General features: G+C 39.5%; 1 protein-coding gene across 3 annotated transcripts in view; it reads left to right on the forward strand.

Annotated features, from left to right (window-relative positions):
• SV2C (synaptic vesicle glycoprotein 2C) overlaps positions 1–22,325 on the forward strand; it is a 267,450-nt gene that overhangs the window by 222,689 nt on the left and 22,436 nt on the right. For all 3 annotated transcript variants that reach the window (XM_049865919.1, XM_049865928.1, XM_049865936.1), the window contains 6 exons: positions 5,972–6,082; positions 6,534–6,622; positions 10,263–10,427; positions 11,422–11,555; positions 13,389–13,592; positions 14,084–14,243. In XM_049865919.1, coding sequence (XP_049721876.1) covers positions 5,972–6,082; positions 6,534–6,622; positions 10,263–10,427; positions 11,422–11,555; positions 13,389–13,592; positions 14,084–14,243 — 863 coding nt within the window. The remainder of the gene's footprint in view (positions 1–5,971; positions 6,083–6,533; positions 6,623–10,262; positions 10,428–11,421; positions 11,556–13,388; positions 13,593–14,083; positions 14,244–22,325) is intronic.

Genomic DNA, 22,325 nt, shown 5'->3' on the forward strand with positions numbered 1-22,325 from the left:
AAGTCTGAGTAGGCCCTCCTTTTGAGTAGATGCATGATAGAGGAAAAATACCTTTAAATCAAGGAGTCATAAAGCTGGAGGAATCTTGAGATGTCATCTAGACACCACTTAACCCCTCTCAGCCAGATAAGGATAAATCCTTCACCAGAGACTTTCTGAGAAGGTGTTTCTACAGGATCTCATTGCTTCTGCTTACCTGCCCTTTCTTCCAGAAACTTTGAGTTACTAAGTCTAGTCATGGTCATCCATAATGTTTTTGTAGAAAGATGTAAGGAGAATAAGGGTGGGAATATGCCAAGAGAATGAATAAGTCACATTGTCATTTATATGTGACTTTCAATATCAATAAGTGATTCTACGATGACAGATTTGTCTTTTTCCTTGTTATGTCTACAGTACGATGCATTCGCGTGTGTTTCTCCAAGGCCTCATTTTCCAGCTCTTCTTCTTATGCGTCTGCCTTAAATATCAATGTTTATTAGAGCTCTGTTTTTGGCTAACTTCTCTTTTAATTCAGTACATTCTCCTTAGTTGATTTCAGCTTCTGAGCTCCAGACATGCATGTTGAAAGGCTTTGTAGACATCATTCTACATCCTAATTTTTTTTTAAATGCTATGAAGTTGACTCTGACTCATGGCAACTCTGACTCAGTGGCTGATTTTTGGGAAGCAGATTGCCAAGCCTTTTTTTCAAGGTGCGTCTGAGTGGACTTAAAACTCCGACCTTTCAGTTGGTGGCCAAATATGTTAACCATTTACACCACCGAGGGGCTCCCTATATCCTATAGGCCCTTCAAATACTGTAATACCAAATATGAACTTTAAAACAAAACAAAACAAACCTGTTGCCATCGAGTCGATTCTGACTCATAGTGACCCTAGAGGACTGTGTCTTAGTTATCTAGTGCTGCCATAACAGAAATACCACAAGTGGATGGCTTTAACAGAGAGAAACTTATTTTATCACAGCCTAGTAGGCTACAAGTCCATATTCAGGGTTTCGGCTCCAGGGGATGGCTTTCTGTGTCTGTCAGCTCTGGAGGAAGGTCCTTGTCCTCATCCTTCCACTGGTGGAGGAGCTTCTCAGGCAGAGGGACCCCATGTCCAAAGGACGTGCTCTGCTCTTGGTGCTGTCTCCTTGGTATATGAGGTCCCCAACTCTCTGCTTGACTCCCTTTCCTTTTATCTCTTCAGAGATAAAAGGTGGTACAGGCCACACCCCAGGGAAACTCCCTTTACATTGGATCAGGGAGGTGACCTGAGTAAGGGTGGTGTTACAATCCCACCCTAATCCTCTTAACATAAAATTACAATCACAAAATGGAGAACAACCACACAATACCGGGAATCATGGCCTGGCCCAATTGATACACACGTTTTTGTGGGGACACAATTCAATCCATGACAGATAAAGTAGAACTGCCTTGTAGGGTATCCAAGGAGTGCCTGGTGGATTCAAATTGCTGAGCTTTTGGTTAGCAGCCGTAGATCTTAACCACTATACCACCAGTGTTTCCAAAAATCTGAACCTACTACCTTACAAATCCCCAAACCGCCTCCATGTCCCATATTCTATCAGCAGTACCACCCAAACCAACACTGTGAAAACCATTCTATTTTATTCCTTTCCTTTATCCACATAATATCCAAAAAGTCACTTTGAGGGAGGAGCCAAGATGGCGGCCTAGTCAGACACGCCATGCCATCCCTCTACAACAAAGACCACAGAAACCAAGTGAAACAGATACAAATGACAATTCTGGAACCCTGAGTATCAAATGAAAAGATAATAAGTTAGATCAAACACTGATGGGAAGAAGAAACTGATTGAAAACAGCAAATGAGGAGAGAGACGGAATGAAGGGGCCCTGCCAGCCAAACCAGCACAGTGTGGCCATCTTGAGACAAAGCCAGCACTTGTCCTGGGTGAGGAACACAGAAAGGCAACTTCATGGAATTCTCAACAGGAGACAGAGAAAAAGCGTTGGCATACCCAGAGTGAAGCAAAGTAAGCTAGACATGAACCAGACCTAAGAAGGGAAAGTACAAGAAGAAGGGGAAGAGCTCCAGGGATCTCGGTGTCCACACAGCAAGAAGGGAGCCAGGACCCAGAAACAGGGCCATTCGCTAGCACTGGTCCCTTACTATTGGGATGGGTGGCGCACAGAAAGCAATAGATCCGCACAGTGTCAACAGGAAGTCCCCCATCTGACAGGACTACAGGCACCCTCATCTGCTGACCTGAGGAGTATGTGCCCCATCCCCCCACCCTCCTGGTGATTAGAGACACAAACCCCCTAACCTCTGCAGCCTCAGCCACCAGGGACCACTGTTTGAAACCTCCCCTTTTCCACCCCAACCAGTTCCCTCTGCCATCCCCCCTCACCCACACCCACCCTCCTGACCCAGAGAAGGCAGCAACTGTATGCTAAGCACTCACCTGCCCACTACCCACCCCCCAACCTAGGGAGTGCCAGCAACCACGTGCCCACCAGCCACCCACCCCACCTGGCTTGGTGGAAAGCACATTCCTGTGCTCCTGTGCTCCCAAAAGCCTGTAATCCATTCCCACTCACTGAACAGGCGAGCAGTAGAGAGAGAGCTCCCACCACCTCACACCCCTGCCTGCTGATCCAGCAAGAGGAGGAGAACACAATCCCATGCCCCTGCTTGCCTGCCACACCCACCGCATCTGCCACCCAGCTCACTCAGCGAGTGCCATCACCTGCTCTTACACTACCAGACCAAAAACAGACAGTGGCCAATGCCCACCCAGCTCCCCCTCAGCCAACCCACACAACCAGCAGAGACCTGTGCTCACACTGCCAGCTGCTGCCCCACCCACCCAGAGACAGGTGGTGAGCACTCTAGTGCTCCCAGTCTAGTGGCCAGCATAGCATGCCCACCCTGTTCACCCAGGTATATCAAAACAAAACAAAAAATCAGGACAAAGCAAACAAACATATAATCAATAGATAAATAAAATAATAGCCTAATACCATGGAAACAAGACAATGTCAAAGCGTATAAAGAAGCAGGATGAGATGGCTCAAGTAAGTGATCAAAATGAAGGGCCAGGAAACCTTCCTGAGGAAGAAATGGCAATGGAACTACCTGATAAGGAATACAAAAGACTTTTATATAGAATCCTGTAAGAGATCAAGAAAGAAATCAAGGAAAACACAGACAAAACCCTAGAAGAATTCAGGAAAATGATACAAGAACAAAATGACAAAATAGACAATTAGAAACCATACAAAAACAACGACTTGAAATCCAGCAGATAAAAAAAAAAAAAAAATTGGATATAAGTAACTCAACGGAAGGAAACAGGAGTAGATTTGAATGAATGGAAGACAGAATCAGTGAAGTAGAGGACAAATCCCTTGATACTAATTTGTTTGAGGAACAATCAGAAAAAAGAACAAAGAAAAATGAAGAAAGTTAAGTAAGAGTCATGTGGAACACTATCAAGAGGAATCTATATGTGGTCAGAATTCAAGAACAGGAGGAGAAAAAGAAAAAGCACAGAGAAAATTTTTGAAGATTTGTTGGGAGAAAACTTCCCTAATATTGTGAAAGATGAGACAGTACCCATCCAAGAAGCACAGTGAATCCAGTGCAGGATAGATCCCGTCATGGATTGAATTGTGTCCCCAAAAATATCTGTCAACTTGGCTAGGTCACGATTCTCAGTACTGTATGATTGTCTACCATTTTGTCATCTGATATGATTTCCCTATGTGTTGTAAATATTAGCACTATGACGTATAAGATGGGTTAGTGGCAGTTATATTATGAGATCTACAGGATTAGTGTCTTAAACCAATCTCTTTTGAGATATAAAAGAGAGGAGCAAGCAGAGAGACATGGGGACCTCATACCACCAAGAAAAAAGCACCAGGAGCAGAGCACATCCTTTGGACATGGGGTTCCTGTGTGGAGAATTTCTAGTCCAGGGGAAGATTGATGAGAAGGACCTTCCTCCAGAGCCAACAGAGAAAACCTTCCCCTGGAGCTGACGTCCTGAGTTTGGATTTGTAGCCTACTAGTCCGTGAGAGAATAAGTTTCTCTTTGTCAGAGCCATCCACTTGTGGTATTTCTGTTATAGGAGCACTACATAACAAAGACAGATCCCAAAAGTAAATCACCAAGACACATCATAATCAAACTTTCCAAAACCAAAGACAGAGAAAGAATCCTGTGAGCAGCTCAGGAAAAATGAAATGTTACCTACAAAAAAAAGAACCAATAAGACTGAGTTCTGATTTCTTAAAAGAAACCAGGCAGGGAAGAAGGCAATGGGATGACATATTTAAAACCTTGAAAGAAAAAAATTGCCAACCAAGAATTATATATCCTGCAAAATTGTCTCAAATGTGATGGCAAAGCCAGGATATTTCCAGATAAACAAAAATTAAGGGAATTTGTAAAAACCAGACCAACATTACAAGAAATATTAAAGAGAGTCTTTCAGACAGAGAATCAACAACATCAGACAACAACCTGAGATTAAGACATATGACAGCGTCAGCCAGATACCAGCTCAGATAAAGAATTCTCAAAAATAAAATAAAGCTAGAGCACTGAAATCAGGGAACCAGAGACGTCGATCTGTAAATGACAACAACTTCATAACAAAAAGGAGGATAAATGGTGTAGTTATAGAACTGCCATTTGGAGAGGAAGTCAAGGAGATATCAAGAAATAAAAGAAATTGTTCACCACAGATTAGCAAGTAAATACAATTAAGCCGTGTGTACCTTGCTCTATCCACACCCGTGTGCGCCATGCCGTACTGGTTAATCTGACCCTAGTTGAAAGCATTGCTTTTCTTATGTCTTGGTTCTTTTCCTTAGCAAAAGGAGGCAAACAAGTCATGGGTGCAGTTTTTCATGCTGAACCTCTATCATTTATCTCCCCTCACCCCCACACTAGAAACCCTGGTGGCGTAATGGTTAAGTGCTATGGCTGCTAACCCAAAGGTCGGCAGTTCTAATCCATCAGGTGCTCCTTGGAAACCCTATGAGGCAGTTCTGCTCTGTCCTATACAGTCACTATGAGTTGGAATCGACTTCGACAGCAATGGGTTGGTTTTGTTGGTTCACCCTCACATTGCTGAGGGTGGTACAAATGGTTAGTGTGCTCAGCTGCTAACTGAAAGGTTGGCAGTTGGAGTCCACCCAGAAAAAAAAAAAAATTTTTTTTTTTTTTTTTTTGAGGCAACTCGAAAAAAAAGACCTGGAGATCTGCTTTCAAAAGATCACCCATTAAAAACGCTATGGAGCACAGTTTTTCTCTGACACAGTGGGGTTACCGTGAGTCAGTCTCCTCAATGACAGCTGGTTTGGTTTTTGGCTTATATCACTAAAGAATCAGTGTTGATAATTAAAATTAAAACTGATTCACTTGACCTTGAATCATAGCCACCTGTGAATATTTGCTGAGCAGTCATTGTGGATTAGACTGTGGGAGAAGGAAGAAAAAGGCCTGGCCTTTCATAGTGACCCTCTGAGAATAGAATTTTGATGGGGAAAGCGTTAGAAACTATTTTTAGTTTCTAAGCCAAGTTCATCAAGTAAACAAGCTCCAAAGAAAAGCATATTGCATCACTTGAGTCGAAGCAAAACAATTTAATAATGCAGAAACTAATCTATCTGGATATTTTATCTGCTAATGTGTGTCTTTGTAGTAATTATTCAGAGAAGGCCATTATTTTTCATATTATTCCATTACTATTTGCTCTTCCTCTGTTTCTCTCTAATTTCCTCCCACTCATTCTTTATTCAGTTTTTCAGGTGCTGCTTGGATTTGTACACTTATGCCAATGGTTTCATATATGTACACACTGATTATCAAATATCTGCTTACTTTTTATTGAAGTCACTTCTTTTAAAGCAAATCGTAAACTTACACTCAGCAACTTCAGAGAGGAGAACTCAGCATTTTGCACTCTGTTGCTCTTTACAGGTAAACAGAATCAAAACCCCCAAGCAAATAGACGAGCTGATTGAAATTGAGAGCGACACAGGAACATGGTATAGGAGGTGTTTTGTTCGAATCCGCACAGAATTGTACGGAGTAAGTAACAAGTCCCACCCTGACTTGCTTGCCTACTTGTTGCATTTGAGAGTGGTCAGGAGAAGGGTTTAGCTGATCAGTCCCTTGAGTGGGGCTCTTCTCCCATCTGCCTAGGAAACCTGACTCCTAGACTAGAGCCAGGCAACAGAACCCCTATGGGATCAGCAGGGTAGCCAATACATTCCATTTTGGGGAAGGGAAAGCGTTACGCCAGGAATCTTGGCAGTGACATGGTGGATTTAAATCTCGAGTTACTTTATCCATTGTCCTCTAGAAAACAGAAAAAAGAAAATTCCAGTATTTCGTACGGTTTTTACATTAGCTTTTACATTTTCCATTCAAATGAACTCAAACAAAAGAAAACTCAACTTTTTATAATTTGGTGGAGTGGTTTGGGGAGTGAGGTTGACTAAATACTGCATAAGATAACTAACTCTCTAATATTTCACAGATTTGGTTGACTTTTATGAGATGTTTCAACTACCCAGTCAGGGAAAATACAATAAAGCTTACAATTGTTTGGTTCACCCTGTCCTTTGGGTAAGTAATATTTGAATTCTTGGCGAGAGAAATCTTTACATTTCCACATGGTACCTCCCAGTCACACTGCTTCTTTTCTTACACTGCTTGTTAGCCTGCTGTGAAAGAATTTTGTTAGCTTACGTCTGCTGACAGTTATGGTTCTTATAAACCAGTTATTTCATTTATCTTGTCATAAAGCTGGAGTGACAAAACCAACAGTATTTAGAAATTCCAGTAAGGTCCTAGATGATCTGGCCCCTGTGAGTTCTCCGTCCTCCTCTCTTGTTCTCTCAGCTCCAGCCACAGTGGTCTCTTTGCTGTTCCTTGAACATGCCAGAACGTTCTCTTTCAGACCTCCGCATTTGCCATTGCCTGGAATGCTCTTCCAGACTTCTGTACGGCTCATTTGTTCACCTCTTTCAGTCATTCCTCAGAAGTTGTCACCATCTCAGTGACACCTTTCCTAAGCACCTCATTTAAAATTACAGCCTCTCAGCACTCCTTGTGCCTCTGAGCTTTATTATTCCCCGCTTCCTCCTTCTAAAATACGAAAGGCTTCTTGAGTCTGTATATTGTCTGTCTTCCCTTTGCATGAACACAGGGATTTTAACCTGTTTTGTTCACTGATATATGCCCCTGGCACATAGTAGGTACTCGATAAATAGTTGTCAAGTGAATGAAGCTGCCATAGATGTGTTCTAAAAAAAGAGGAGCAGTGAGCAAAATTTCACAATTTTTTTTTTTTTTTTTTTTTGCTAAGAGTTGAATATTCATTGTTGGAAAATGTCTATAAACTATTTTTGCCTAATTTGTTTGTTAGAAAAATGCAATTAAATAATACCTTATACTTTCAGCCAAATAGGATCTTAATTACTGCCTGCATTTATGCTGCAAGCTCCACCTCTTAACATCCCTAAATTAAGCCACATGAGTGGTCAGAGATCCCAGCGCTAGGTGATGGGTAATAGATGGAAAGAAAATGAAGCTGGGAGTCGAGGACCTAGCATCTAATTCTGCTGTGTGATTTTGGTTAGCTGTGTGACTTGGGGATATTAGTTTCAGTTTTCTCACTTCTGAATTGAGAATGTTGGTTTAGAATATGCCAAGGAACTCCCACTCGAGTTCCAGGAAATCCATTTCTCTGTGAAAGAAGGAAGAGCTGCAAATGAACGTGTATTAAGTACCTACTGTGTGCTGTGTAGAAAACCTGGTGGTGTAGTGGTTAAGAGCTGTGGTTGCTGACCAAGAGGTCAGCAGTTTGAATCCACCAGGCACTCCCTAGAAACTGTGAGGCAGTTCTACTCTTTCCTGTAGGGGTGCTATGAGTCTGAATCGACTAGACAGCAACAGGTTTGGTTTGGGGTTTATGTGATATGTGGAGCCCTGGTGGCATAGTGATTAAGAGCTGGCTGCTAACCAAAAGGTCAGCAGTTCAGATCCACCAGCTGCTCACTGGAAAGCCTGTGGGGCAGTTGTACTCTCTCCTGTAGGGTCACTCTGATTCGAAATCGACTCAACAGCAATGGGTATGTGCTATACACTGGGCTACGTACAAAGAAGACAAAGACAAGCAAGACAAAAGTCCTACTCTGGAGTAAAGATTACATGGTAATAATTATCTGGTTTGCTTATTTTGTTTTGTTTACTTATTGTCGACTAGCTTTATTGTTTCTTTATTGCAAAATTCCCAGAACCTCAAACAGTACTTAGCATTTAGTTGATGTTCCTTAAGTATCTGCTAAATATATGAAAAATTTGCTGAAATTCCTCCACAGCATTGGCAATGGATGTTCCAGAGTAGCACACTTCACATGTTGCTGCCATTTTTTAATTTTTTGCCTGATTTATGTGGCCGGGGAACAATGCCATGGACATTGTACCTCTGAGTCGTTTCTTATGCCTCTACTCACCCTTAAGATCTTATCTGGCTGAAAGTGCAAGGTATTATCTGCGTTTTTCTAAACAACAAATTAGGCAAAAATAGACATTTTTTAATAGACATTTTCCAGTGTTGCCACTTCCCACTCCCTGTAGTAATTAATGCATCACCCATGAAGAGAAGAGGTTGGTGTCTTTGGAGTTGTGAGGCAGAGATGTTTCGAATGATGATGATGATGATTCAAAACTATTCAGACTCTTTTCTGAGCACTCGCTATATGCTAAAACCACAAAAACCAAACTCGTTGCCATCGAGTCAATTCCAACTCATAGCGACTCTATACACTTTGAATTCCATTTAATTGGGCAAGGCGCCAGGAAGGTAGATACTATCATCATTCCTCTATTGGAGATGGGGTGACTGAAGCTTAGATAACTTGTGCAAGAGCACACAAGCTAGTTAAGTGGCAAAGCCAGAACTCCAACCTAGCCTGTCTGCCCTCAAAGGCTATGCTGGTAAGTCCTTAGCCTCTGTAGTTTAGTGTAACTAGAGCTGCGGTTCTCAAACTCGAAAGTGCATCAGAATCACCTGGAGGGCTCTTGAAAACAAAGATTTTGGGGCTCCACCCCAAGAGTTTCCAATTAGGTTAGGTCTGGGGTGAATCCTCATAATTTGCTTTTCTAACAACCTTCCAGGTGAAGCTGATGCTGCTGGCCCAAGGACCACATTTTGAGAACCACTACGCTATAGCTGCACCATCCAATAGAAATATAATAGGAGCCACAAATGTAAATTTAAATTTTGTGATAGCCACACTTAAAAAAAAGGAAACAGAAACATGTGAAATTAAATTTAATGATATATTTAACCGGATACATCAAAAATATTATCATTTCAACATATAATCAATATACAAATCAATGAGATATTTTACATTTTTTTCATATTAAGTCTTCAAAATCGTATGTGTATTTTACACTTACAGTGCATCTCTGTTTAGCCTAGACACATTTCAGCTGTTCAGTAGCCACACATAGTTAATGGCTGCAGTTCTGGGCAGCACAGCAGCGAGACTCCGCTGTTAATTGTTAGAATAACACATTAGAAGTCAAAAGGGCAGAAAGTGGTAAAAATCTGTATTTTCAGATAATAACCTGAATGTCCCTGTTCACAGCCCAGAACAATTTTGGGAAACAAGCTCTACCCCCTGGCTAGCAATATCACAGTAGGTGAGAACCAAGAGAGATTCTTCATTAGAGCAAAGAGTTAATTCTTTAAGAACCCGTACAGTTCTTGGATCCCCGGTGTTTGTACCATCAAACTAGGAGATAGGTCCCTTAGTGCAGCCTGGAATGACGAGAAAGCATCAGGGCCAGGATGCCATGTCTGAGTACCAGACCAGATTGTTTCTGCAGGTCTACTCTTACTCTGTCCTACAGGGTCACTATGAGTCGGAATCGACTCGATGGCACTGGTTACTCTTCAAAGAAGAGTTCAGGAATTATACCTACGGTTCCCCGCTAAGCCCCAGGCCATCTCTCTAGCTTGATTTTTGCAGACTTGATGGTGTGTGTGTGTGTGTGTGTGTGTGTGTGTGTGTGTGTGTGTGTGTGTGTGTTGGGGCAGGTTACAGTGTGATGATCCATGATGTTGTAGGGAGCCAGTTACAACAGGAAGTGCTTCTCTGGGGACGGCTACCTCTCTGAGAATGTTAGGGACACACTCATTGCCTCTGGTGTGCTAAGGCCTTTACAAACTCACATTGCTTTGTCTTTGCAGGTACTATGGATTATCTGTTTGGTTCCCTGATGTTATTAAACATCTACAGTCGGATGAATACGCGTTACAAATTAAAAAAGTGGAGAGAGAGAAATATGCAAATTTCAGCATTAACTTTACGATGGAAAATCAGATTCATACCGGTGTGGAATACGACAATGGCAGGTCTGGTAACTTTGAAATAACTCAATTTTCTACCTATTCACAAAAATGTATTATTATTTCTCGCTAGTCTTCGCAACACTGAAACGTGCAGTTTTTTAGTTTGTACATTTAGTCATTTTCAGGCTGAATTTGAATACTTCCAAATGAGCTTTAAAGGTACATGTATTTTAGTTACTTCACTTAAAACTACTTTGGAAGTTGAATTTCTTCATATTTGTTAAGTAGTGGAGTTGACCTGCGTGAAAAGAAAATTTAGAGAGACCCTGGAGAGCAACAAAAATAAGTTAAGGAAAAGAAGAATGAAGAGTATGAGGAAATAAAATGGGCTATACCGGTACCAGTTGCCATCAAATTGACTCCGACTCATGGTGACCTTGTGTTTGTCATAGTAGAACTGTGTTCCATAGGGTTTTCAGTGGCTGATTTCTCAGAAGTAGAGTGCCAGGCCTTTCTTCTGAGGTGCCTCTGGGTGGACTGGAACCTCTAACCTTTCGGTTAGCAGCCAAACGTATTAACTCTTTGCACCACCCAGGGACCCCATTAAAAGTCATTTCATTTTCATTAAAATGTTCCTCAAGATAGGGCCATTAACCCCAAAGAGAGAATTTGCAAATATAGATATATGTGAAGGAACAAGACAAAAGGATTGAAAAATAAAGAATTAATAGCCACAGGTAATCACCAAACTGTCTACCTTCAATCACATACTCCGTAAAGCTTTTTATCAAAATTGCAAAAACCTAAATGGTGTTATCTTGAGTTTCATCTGCTCTGGTGGAAAATGACATTGTCGAGCAATGAGTCAGAGCATGGGCTGCATGAAGAAAAGGGGAAAGGCAAACAGCTTAGAAAGTGAAGAAACCTGTGCACTTACAATTTTTTTATTTTTTTTTTTCTAGTGAGGCATCACATCTCTAACCTCTGACTTAGCTTGGAACCTTGATGGACATAAGTCACAAAAATGATTTTTCTTTCTTTTTTTTGTATTGGTCAGATTCTTAGGGGTCAAGTTCAAGTCTGTAACTTTCAAAGATTCCATTTTTAAGTCTTGCACCTTTGAGGATGTGACTTCACTCAATACCTACTTCAAGAACTGCACATTTATCGATACTGTCTTTGACAACACAGGTAGGTATGCTACCCAGCCCTGCCTCCACTGGGGGTCTCTTCAGAGGGCTTGTGGCAGAAACGTGATACCACGTGAGAGTGTGGCCAGAGACGTACGTGGGAAGAGGAGATTAAAGTGCAGACAAACAGGTTCCCTAAATCAAGTGGAAGAGAAGTTAAGCTTGTATTGTTTGTCTTTGTCAGATTTAGTACAAATCGGACTTGCTAAAGTTTAAAGTTGGAAAAGATCCTTTGATGAATATTTTTTAAAGCAAAGAATTAATCCGTACTGTATTTGTTTTGATAATCCTGGTTTCAAAATCTGGTACAGGTAGTCCCCGACTTATGATGGGATTCCTTTCCAACAATTGTGTTGTAAGTTGATTCTGCCATATGTTGAAAACCTCATTTTTTTTTTAGTTTTCATTATTATTGCCTTTTATTATCAGTATCTTTATAAATCTAATCTTTGTCTTTGGGGGTTAGAAATGTTACATATAAACTTACTGACATGACAATGTCAGGAAATTATGTACTGCAACATGTATGTAGAACATATTACTAGCCATAACGTGAACAAAAAAAAAAACCACAGACAGACGTAAGTGCAGTTTGTCATAACTCAAATACATTGTAAGTCGGGGACTACCTGTATTTTCTTAATTGAGGACACCTAGACTCCATAGCCAAAATATGGCTATCCTCAATCAGATATAATCTTTTAGCCAGTCTATTTAATGAAGTCTGGAAAACTCCCCAGGAAAAAAAAAAGGAGAGGAAACAAACATTGATTGAGCAGCTACTATATGCCAGTTCCTACTCTAGGTCGTTAGACATGCATTAACTTATTGAGTTTTCACAATAGCTGAGGCTTATAAAAATTGAATTACTTGGTCACAGTCATAGAACTAGTAACAGAGCTGGCATTTGAACTAGGTTTATCTGATATGAAATCCATGCATTGCCCACCTCACACATTGGTATGTCTACCCTACAGTACAAGTCCAAAATAACAGCCTGATACTGGCAGGAGTATCCACACCTACCCTGTTGCCAGCCCTGCCTTCTTGGTGCTCAGAGAGGACCAGTCTGCTCAGCTCCAAATGACAATGAGTTTGGGTGTTTTTGTTTTGTTTTGAAACAGTGCTATCTAACCTTTTCAACCTCAGAAGACTTGCTTTTTGGCAGAACTTGATCAGCAGGGAAGATAACAGTTTTGATTCTCAGGGCCTTTTAGCAGAACTCACTAAACCTGCAGTCCCTTGTTGGATACATCCAGGCTCAAGATAAAATCAGCAGTGTATGCATGGCCTTCAAATGAGACCCTTGTTCTTCAGTGGATTTGCCCACTTAGACCTTGAATCATAAGTTCAGCTTCAGAGGTCCAAGGAAAGTCATGCTCCTTCTCTGTGCCTCCGAGTCCCATAAAATGGCAATGATAAGGCTGATTCACTGCACATTTTAAAGCAAATTGTTTTTATAATTGTAGTATGGAAGCTATTAGTACTATAGTCCTTATGTAACGTGATAATTAAAGTAACTTTGTAAAGGAGTAAGCAAGTAATAAAATTAGCAATAGCCAACCATAGGAAACCAGAAGATAACTAGACTCTCAAACATGATTTATTTATTTATTCATCAAAGCTGTTCCTTCATTTAGCTACTTTGTATGTGTGAGGTCCTACTAGACCCTGTGCTTTGGCCAGGAAAAGACACAAAAAGTCAAACCAACCCAGGCCCTGAAGCCCTTATGGAGTTTACAATACCATGATTCTTTCCTGAATTCTCAACAGGGTTGCATATACTATGGTGCACACCTATTTAGAACTTGATAACTTGTCTTTGTTTCCATAGATTTTGAGTCATATAAATTCATTGACAGTGAATTTCAAAACTGCGTATTTATTCACAACAAGACGGGGTGCCAGATCACCTTTGATGATGACTATAGTGCCTACTGGATTTATTTTGTCAACTTCCTGGGAACGTTGGCAGTGTTGCCAGGGAACATCGTGTCTGCTCTCCTAATGGACAGGATTGGGCGTTTAACAATGCTGGGTACGTGCTTGGTTTTATGTAAAGTAAAAGAGCTACTCCTGCAGTCTAGAGGGAACCAGTTTCCCACCAAAACCTCGCTTCCCACCTTGGGGATTTGCATCTTACAGAGATGAGGAGAAATCCTTAAGAGCTTTCATTAGGACTAAATTTTAGTGAAAATTATGTCCAATTAACATTACATTTGAGCTGCTTCCATGAATTAACACACTAAAAACTAATTATGTGTGACTAACATACATTTTTCCACTTTAAACAGCAGAGTAATTGATGATGTGCATTTCATACTTGTTGTGTTCAGACAGCAGTTAGAGAGGTAAGCCTTTCATCCAGGTGAATGCACCTGTACCTGTGCTTAGAAGCCCAGCCTGCAGCTCCTCTTGAAAGCAGCTTGGCCTCAGAATTCAGTTTTGCTGAGAGATCTCAGACCCAAGAGCTCTCACTCTGCTAAGACCATGGAAGACATTTCACCATTTTGTCTGCTTCATTGATAGGTGGCTCTATGGTGCTTTCGGGGATCAGCTGTTTCTTCCTTTGGTTTGGCACCAGCGAATCCATGATGATAGGCATGCTGTGTCTGTACAACGGGTTGACCATCTCAGCCTGGAACTCTCTTGATGTGGTCACTGTGGAGCTGTACCCCACAGACAGGAGGTATGTTGAAACGGGCATCCGGGAAGGGCACTCTGAGCCCCATGGGATCACTGAAAATTTGTAGAAATTAAGTCACATTGTCACTTACTCAAGGTGAAGTAAAAAATCCAAAAAAAATCTGGCATATGAAATTGTAGGGTCCACTGATACCCTTTTTTTTTTTTTTTTTTTAAAGCAAGAAAGAAACTGTGGAGGAATATAGTTGTTAGCAGGAATAGAGCAGTGAAACTGGTAAAGGAGTTTAATTGTATCCATGATGCAGTTTGTTGGCTAACAATGAGGAAGCTGTAATGAAGCTGAGGCTTTGAATCTATTAGCCTTTATTGGCCTACTTTTTGAGTGGCTAATTTAGTCCTAAAGGGTTGTTACCTTAAGCTCTCAGGTCTCTACATGAGCTCTACAATAAACTACCACAAAGACGTCTCTAGAACATATCTCTTGACCTTCCTAGTCTGTTAGAGGAAAGTCTAACATATTTCCAGTTACCAAAAAACCATTGCTATTAGAGAAAAATTACTCATTCAGTCCCAGAATGGAGACATGGAAACTTTGTGCCTCAAATAAGAGGAAGGGCTAGAAGGTCGAGATTTGGGGAAGAGCTTCAGCAGCTAAGTAAGTTAAAAGAATGGAAACCCTCGTCTTGCCATTTGACATGAACTAAGGTAAATGGCCTTTGTCTTCTTTTATTTCATGTTTGACAGTTATGCTTTGTCTCCATGGAAACCTTTTGTGCCTCTATATGGAGTCAGTATTCTTTGGACTTTGATTAGATGTATACAGATGGAGGATGAGAATTTTTCTAGGATTATACTGAGACATTTGGAATATCAGTTTGCAACTCCCCCACCTTGGGCCCTTCCTCTGGGCTCATTCCTTTGGTTTATTGGTCCCAATGGGTTACATTTCCTGTATATCCAAACTCTAGATTACAATTGTTGTTCAGGAACATCTCATTATCAAACATTTCATTACCCTCTATAGAATACACCTGTAACCATCTCCTTGGAGAATATCCTAAACTCAAGAACCATTGACATCTGCTTATCAAATATTCTCATCCCAACCATCAATGAGCCTCCTATTAAAATACTTAAGCCCAGAAAGGAACTATGCAATTTTGTGTGCCCTCTCCTTCATCCATTCATTCAACAAACATTTATTAATTCTCTGTATTTGGGGGCAAGGTCCTGGAGTAAATGCTATGAGGCTTGGAATTGAGTGTGTTGACAAAAGCAAGGTTAAAACTTTTTGCAGCTTTCATTGAGCTTTCTTTCATTAGCTTCTCATTCTGCAAGCACATAGATTAATGTAGATTATACATTTAACATAAATCCTACAATGTTAAAGCAAGGCTATGTCATAGCCACCTTTTTGTTTTTCATCGTAAGACATTGATGCTTTTTTTAGATGACTCCTTTATTCCTTTGCCACAAGGGATGGAAGGATGAATGTTCTCCTAAAGCAAAAGCCTGGCTTTAAAAATAAAAAACACAACTCATAAATGGGGTGAATCCTTCCTATGAGCAACACGGACCTGCTATGTTTCTCTTGTCAGAAAGGTTAAACATTTAACTAAGATAAAAACAGAAATTGATGTTAGTTGGCATCCTCTAAGAAGCAGATGCAAAGATGGGATTAAAAGCAAGGATTTTAATAAGGGAAATGCCTGTGTGAGAGAAGAAGCCAGTGATGTCTGGGAGAGCTGAAATGCAAGTCTGAGCCCAAGTGAAGGATAGAGGAAGGGAAGGTTGGGTGGAAGCATCCTAACCACCAACAATCTAAGAAAGGTTCAACAAGGTAGTAGATTGTCTTGCAATAAAGCCAGCCTCAAAGGAAACCCGTGAGTCCCAGGAACAAGCCTGCCCTAGTATTCTTTCCCTATTCAATCACTGACTGGGAGCAGCACATGGGAAACATGGTTGTGGTGCAAACATGGCAGTGAATTTCAGAGCTAGGCAGCCAGGGCTATGACTTGGAAGTCTTTAAGAAACATTCTCTGCCACCACACTGTTGCTGGCAGACATTCTCCAGCACTTAAGCAGATGTTACCAGATAATTTGCAGGAAGTCATTTCCTTCAGTGATCTAGAGGTAGCTTGTCCTCCAGAGCATTGTTGGAATGGCCAGGGTGAATTAGCTAGCACTGCCTGCTCTGAAAATATTTCAGGCTAAAACCTTCTCATCCAACTTTACCATGTCCCTGTGTATCATATTAGGAAGTCTCCATTGATCTCTGCAGCTCAGTGGTTAGGCGTTGACTGCTAACCAAAAGGTTGGCAGTTCAAACCCAAACCCATCAGCTGCTCTTTGGAAACCCTATGGAGCAGTTCTACTCTGTCCTATAGGGTTGCTATGAGTCAGAATCAACTTGACAGCAATGATTTTTTTTTTTTCATTGATCTTTGCTCAGCTGTTAGAGGAAAACCCAACTCTTTTGTGTGCAGGTACCTTATAATCTTTCTTCTCGTGGAGGTAGAATAGAACACATGATGGTAAGAATTCTGGTTAAAGGCCAGAATTTTCATAATAGAATTTTAGCACTGCCAACTTCTTCCCTAGTTTCTAGAATAGTAATCTGTCCTTATCGATCTTAATTCTAGGTGCAAGCTAAAAAGTAGCCTCTTGAACCATTTAACAGGTAATACTAATGAAAATCCCAGTTAAAATTATTATATCTGGGGAACATAATTTAAGGTTTATTCTACATGCTATACATGTTATAAAACTTGAAAGTCACATTTTGTTTTAAACCATATTACAGATTTGAACTTTTAATGTTACGCTTTTGGCTTTCATTAAGCGTTACATGGCATTTACTGCAAAAATACTAAGGGCATTTTCCATTATAGTGCTCATTTCCCCTATTCAGCATCCACCATGAAGAGTGAACATATCAAAGCTTGGTTTTAGAGACCAGTTTGTATCCTTCCATCCCCTCCAAGGAGCTGCTCAGTCTCTTCGCTTCATATGATAAAAATTGTATAATTTTTCACATTTCCTTCTCTGTTGTGCATTCCAGTGTGTCTTCGCTGAATCTGCGTGGTTCAGATATTTGCCTTCTTCCTCATCCTGATTTTCCCTCTTTTATTCCCAATTTTTTAATTTTATGTCTTTTCTGAGCTACTGAGATCCTTCATGAAGAAGTAGGAAATTTTGCAGTTAGAAAGTTGAGGACTCCTGGCATAAGAAAAGGCATTGGAACTACCTGATAAGGAATGCAAAGGTCTAATATTCAGGGCTTTCCAAGAAATTAGGAAAGAGATCAAGAAAAAACAGACAAAACCAACCAAAACATAGCCAAAATCAAGAAAAATACACACAAAGCAATAGACTAATTCAGGAAAATAATACAAGAACAAAATGTCAAAATAAATAGACAATTAGAAATAATACAAAAACAGCAATTAGAAGTCCCAAAGATAAACAACAAAATTTCAGAAATGGACAACACAACGGAAGATTTTAGGACCAAATTTGAAACAACTGAAGACAGAATCAGCAAAATTGAAGACAAATCCATGGATGATGCTTTGAGAAAAATCTGATAAAAGAATGAAGAAAACCTAAGAACTATGTCACATACAATCAAGAGCAAAAATTTACATGCCATAGGAGTTCCAGAACAGGGAGAGAAAATGGAAAACACAGGGAGGATCATTGAATATTTGCTGACAGAAAACTTCCTTAAAATTATGAAAGATGAAAAGCTGACCATCCAAGAAGCTCAACAAACCTCATAAAAGACAGACCCCAAAAGAAAATCGCAAAGACATATCGTAATTACACTCAGCAAAACCAAAGACAAAGCATCTCGAGAGCAAATTGAGAAAAATGAAAAATCATACACAAAGGGGAAATGATAAGCTCTGATTACTTGGCAGAAACCATGCAGCCAAGAAGGGATGACATATATAAAACCTTGAGAGAAAAAAAATTGCCAACCAAGAATAATATATCCTGCAAAACTCTCACTCAAATATGATGATGGAATTAGGACATCTCCAGATAAACAGAAATTAAAGGAATTTATAAAAACCAAACTTACAAGAATTATTAAAGGGAGTCATTTGGTTAGAGAACCAGCAACATCATACAGCAGCCTGAATCTGGGACACAGGTCACTATCAGCTAAAGACCCAGGAAATGAGCTCTCAAAGATAGAACAAAACTAAAAGATTTAAAACGGAACTAGAGACACCAATCTAAAAATGACGACAACATCAGAACAATAAGAGGGAAAATACAAAGGGTAGGTATAGAACTTTCAAATGGAGAGGAAATCAAGGCAATATCAAGTAATAAAAGACTGGTTCAAACTTAGGAAGATAAGGGTAAATTTCAAGATAACCACAAAGAAAGTTAGCAAAACTTCTCATCAAAATAAAGAAGAAAAACATGAAGTCTCAGTGAATACAAATCTACAATATAAAAGAAACAGAAAGAAATTCCACAAACAAAAAGAATTCAGCACTGGAGAGTAAGAGGAACAAAGAAAATGTCAGCACCACAAAAAAAAAAAAAGTACTACAAAATGACAGAAATAAACTCACACCTATCGATAATCACACAGAGTATAAATGGCTTAAATACACCTGTAAAGAGACAGAGAGTGATAGAATGGATAAATAAATGATCCATCAATATGCTGTGTACAAGAGACACACCTTAAACACAAAGACAAACATGTTAAAAATCAAAGAATGGAAAAAATATATCAAGCAAACAGCAACCAAAAAAAGAGCAAGAGTAGCAATACTAATATCAGCTAAAATAGACTTTAAAACAAAATCCACCACATGAGACAAGGAGGGACATTATGAAATGACTAAAGGGACAATCCACCATGATAACCATAATAAATATGTATGCACCTAACAACAGGGCTTAAAAACTCATAAAGCAAACTCCAACATACTGAAAAGAGAAATTGTCAGTTCCCCAATAATAGTAGATCTCAACACACTACTCTCAGTAAAGGACAGAACATCTAGAAAGAAACTCAGCAAAGATGCAGAAGATCTAAAGGCCACAATCAAACACTTTGACCTTATAGACATGTATAGAACACTCCACCCAACAGCTGCAAAGTATACATTTGTTTCCAACACACATGGAACATCTCCCAGATTAGACCACATCTGAGGCTATAAAGCAACCCTCAACAAAACCCAAAACACTGAGATGATACAAAGCATCTTCTCTTATCACAATGCCATAAAAGCAGAAATTTGTAACAGGAAGAGCAAGGAAAAAAAAATATGAAAATGGAATAACACCTTGCTTAAAAACCACTGGGTAATAGAAGAAATCAAAGATGAAATAAGAAAATTTCTAGAATCAAATGAGAATGAAAATATATCGTACCAAAACCATGGGGACACAGCAAAGGCAGTCCTCAGAGGTCAATTTATAGCAATAGATGTACATATCAAAGAAGAAAGGAACAAAATAAAAACATTAGCCCTACAACTTGAACAAATAAAAAGAGAACAGCAAAAGAAGCTCACAGCCACCAGAAGAAAGGAAATAATAAAGATCATAGCAGGAATAAATGAAAGAGAGAACAGAAAAACAATAGAAAAGAACCAACAAAACCAAAAGTTGGTTCTTTGAAAGGATCAACAAAATAGACAAACAATTGGCCAAACTGACAAGAAAAACAGAAGACAAAGCAAATAACCCAAATAAGAAATGAAATGGGGGACATTACAATAGGCCCAAGTGAAATAAAAAGGATCATAACTGAGTACTATGAAAAACTGCACTCCAACAAATTTGAAAACCTAGAGGAAATGGACAAATCTGTACAAACAGATTACCTACCTAAACTGACACAAACTGAGGTAGAAAATCTGAACAGACCCATAAAAAGAAAAGAGATTTTGAAAAGGTAATTAAAAAAAAAACTCCGAAGAAAAATGTCCTAGCCTAGGTGGCTTCACTGGAGACTTCTACTAAACATTCATAGAAGAGCTCACACCAGTACTACTCAAACTATTTCAGAATATAGAAAAGGAAGGGGTACTTCCAAATTCATTCTATGAAACCAGCATTACTCTGATACCAAAACCAGGCAAAGACACCACAGAAAAAGAAAATTACAGACCAACATCTCTCATGAATATAGATGCAAAAATTCTCAACAAAATTCTAGCCAATAGAATTCATCATCATATTAAAAAAAAAAAAATAATACACCCCAGCCAAGTAGAAATCATACCAGGTACGCAAGGATGGTTCAACATTAAAAAATTGATCAGCATAGTCTACCACATAAATAAAAAGGAAAGAAAAAAGTACATGATTATCTCAATTGATGCAGAAAAGGCATTCAATAGTCCAACAACCATTCCTGATAAAAATTCTGAGCGAAATAGGAATAGAAAGGAAATTCCTCAACACAATAAAGTGCATCTATACAAAACCAACAGCCGACGTCATTCTCAACCGAGAGGGGCTGAAAATATTCCCTCTGAGAATGGGAACAAGACAAGGATGCCCTATATCACCACTCCAATTTAACAGTGTGCTGGAAGTCTTGCTAGAGCTAAGGCAAGGAAAAGAAATAAAGGGCTCTGAAATAGGTAAGGGAGAACTAAAAGTATCCCTATTTGCAGTTGATATAATACTGTATATAGAGAACCCAAAGGACTCCACAAGAAAACTACTGGAACTAATAGATTCAGCAGAGTATCAGGTTACAAGATAAACACACAAAATCAATCGGATACCTACAGACCAATAAAGAGAACTACAAAAAGAAAATCAGGAAAGCAATACCATTTATAATAGCCCCTAAAATATAAAATACTTAGGAATAAATCTAACAAGGGACGTAAAAGACCTACACAAAGAAAGCACTGCTGCAAGAAACCAAAAGAGACCTACATAAATGAAAAAAACATACCATGCTCATGGATAGGTAGACTCAACATTGTGAAAATGTCAATTCTATCCAAAGCAATCTACAAACACAGTGCAATCCCAATCCAAATTCCAACAGCATTCTTTAACAAGAAAGATGGAAAAACTAATCATCCACTTTATATGGAAAGGAAAGAGGCCCCAGATAAGTAAGGCATTATCGAAGAAAAATAAAGTAGTAGGCCTCGCAGTACCTGACTTCAGAACCTACCATACAGCTGCGGTAGTCACGACAGCCTGGTACTGATACGATGACAGACACACTGACCAATGGAACAGAATCGAGAAACCCAGATGTAAATCCACCTACCTATGGCTACTTGATATTTGACAAAGGCCCAGAGTCCATTAAATGGGGAAAAGACAGTCTTTTTAACAAATGGTGCTGGCAAAACTGGATGTTTGAATGAAACAGGACCCAGACCTTACACCATCCACAAAAACTAATTCAAAGTGGATCAAAGACCTAAATATAAAACTAAAAACTATGAAGTTCATGGGGAAAAAATAGGGTAAATGCCAGGGGCCCTAATACACAGCATAAATAGGACGCAAATCATAACTAACAACACATAAACACTGGACAATAAGCTAGATAGCTGGGATCTTCTAAAAATTAGACACTTTTGTTCATCAAAAGACTTCAACAAAGAGTAAAAAGAGTACCTACAGAATGGGAAAAATAAAATTTGGCTATGACATATCTGAAAAGGCCTAATCTCTAAAATCTACAGGAAAATCCAACACCCCTACAACAGAAAGACACGTAATCCAGTTAAAAAATGGGCAAAAGATATGAACAGACACTTCACCAAAGAAGACATTCAAGCAGCTAACAGACACATGAGGAAAAGCTGGCAATCACTAGCCGTTAGAGAAATGCAAATCAGAACTACTATGAGATACAATCTCACCCCAACATTACTGGCACAAATCAAAAAAAAAAAAAAAAAAAACAGAAAATAACAAATGTTGGAGAGGCTTCAGGGAGATTGGAACTCTTAAAATGTTACAACCATTTTGGAAAATGATATGGAACTTCCTTAAAAGGCTAGAAATAGAAATACCACACAATCCAGCAATCCTACTCCTAGGAATATATCCTAGAGGAATAAGAGCAGTCACACAAGTAGACAAATGCACACCCATGTTCATTCCA

This window comes from Elephas maximus, chromosome 2, assembly GCF_024166365.1.
Source record: "Elephas maximus indicus isolate mEleMax1 chromosome 2, mEleMax1 primary haplotype, whole genome shotgun sequence".
In the NCBI taxonomy this organism is placed as follows: Eukaryota; Metazoa; Chordata; class Mammalia; order Proboscidea; family Elephantidae; genus Elephas; species Elephas maximus.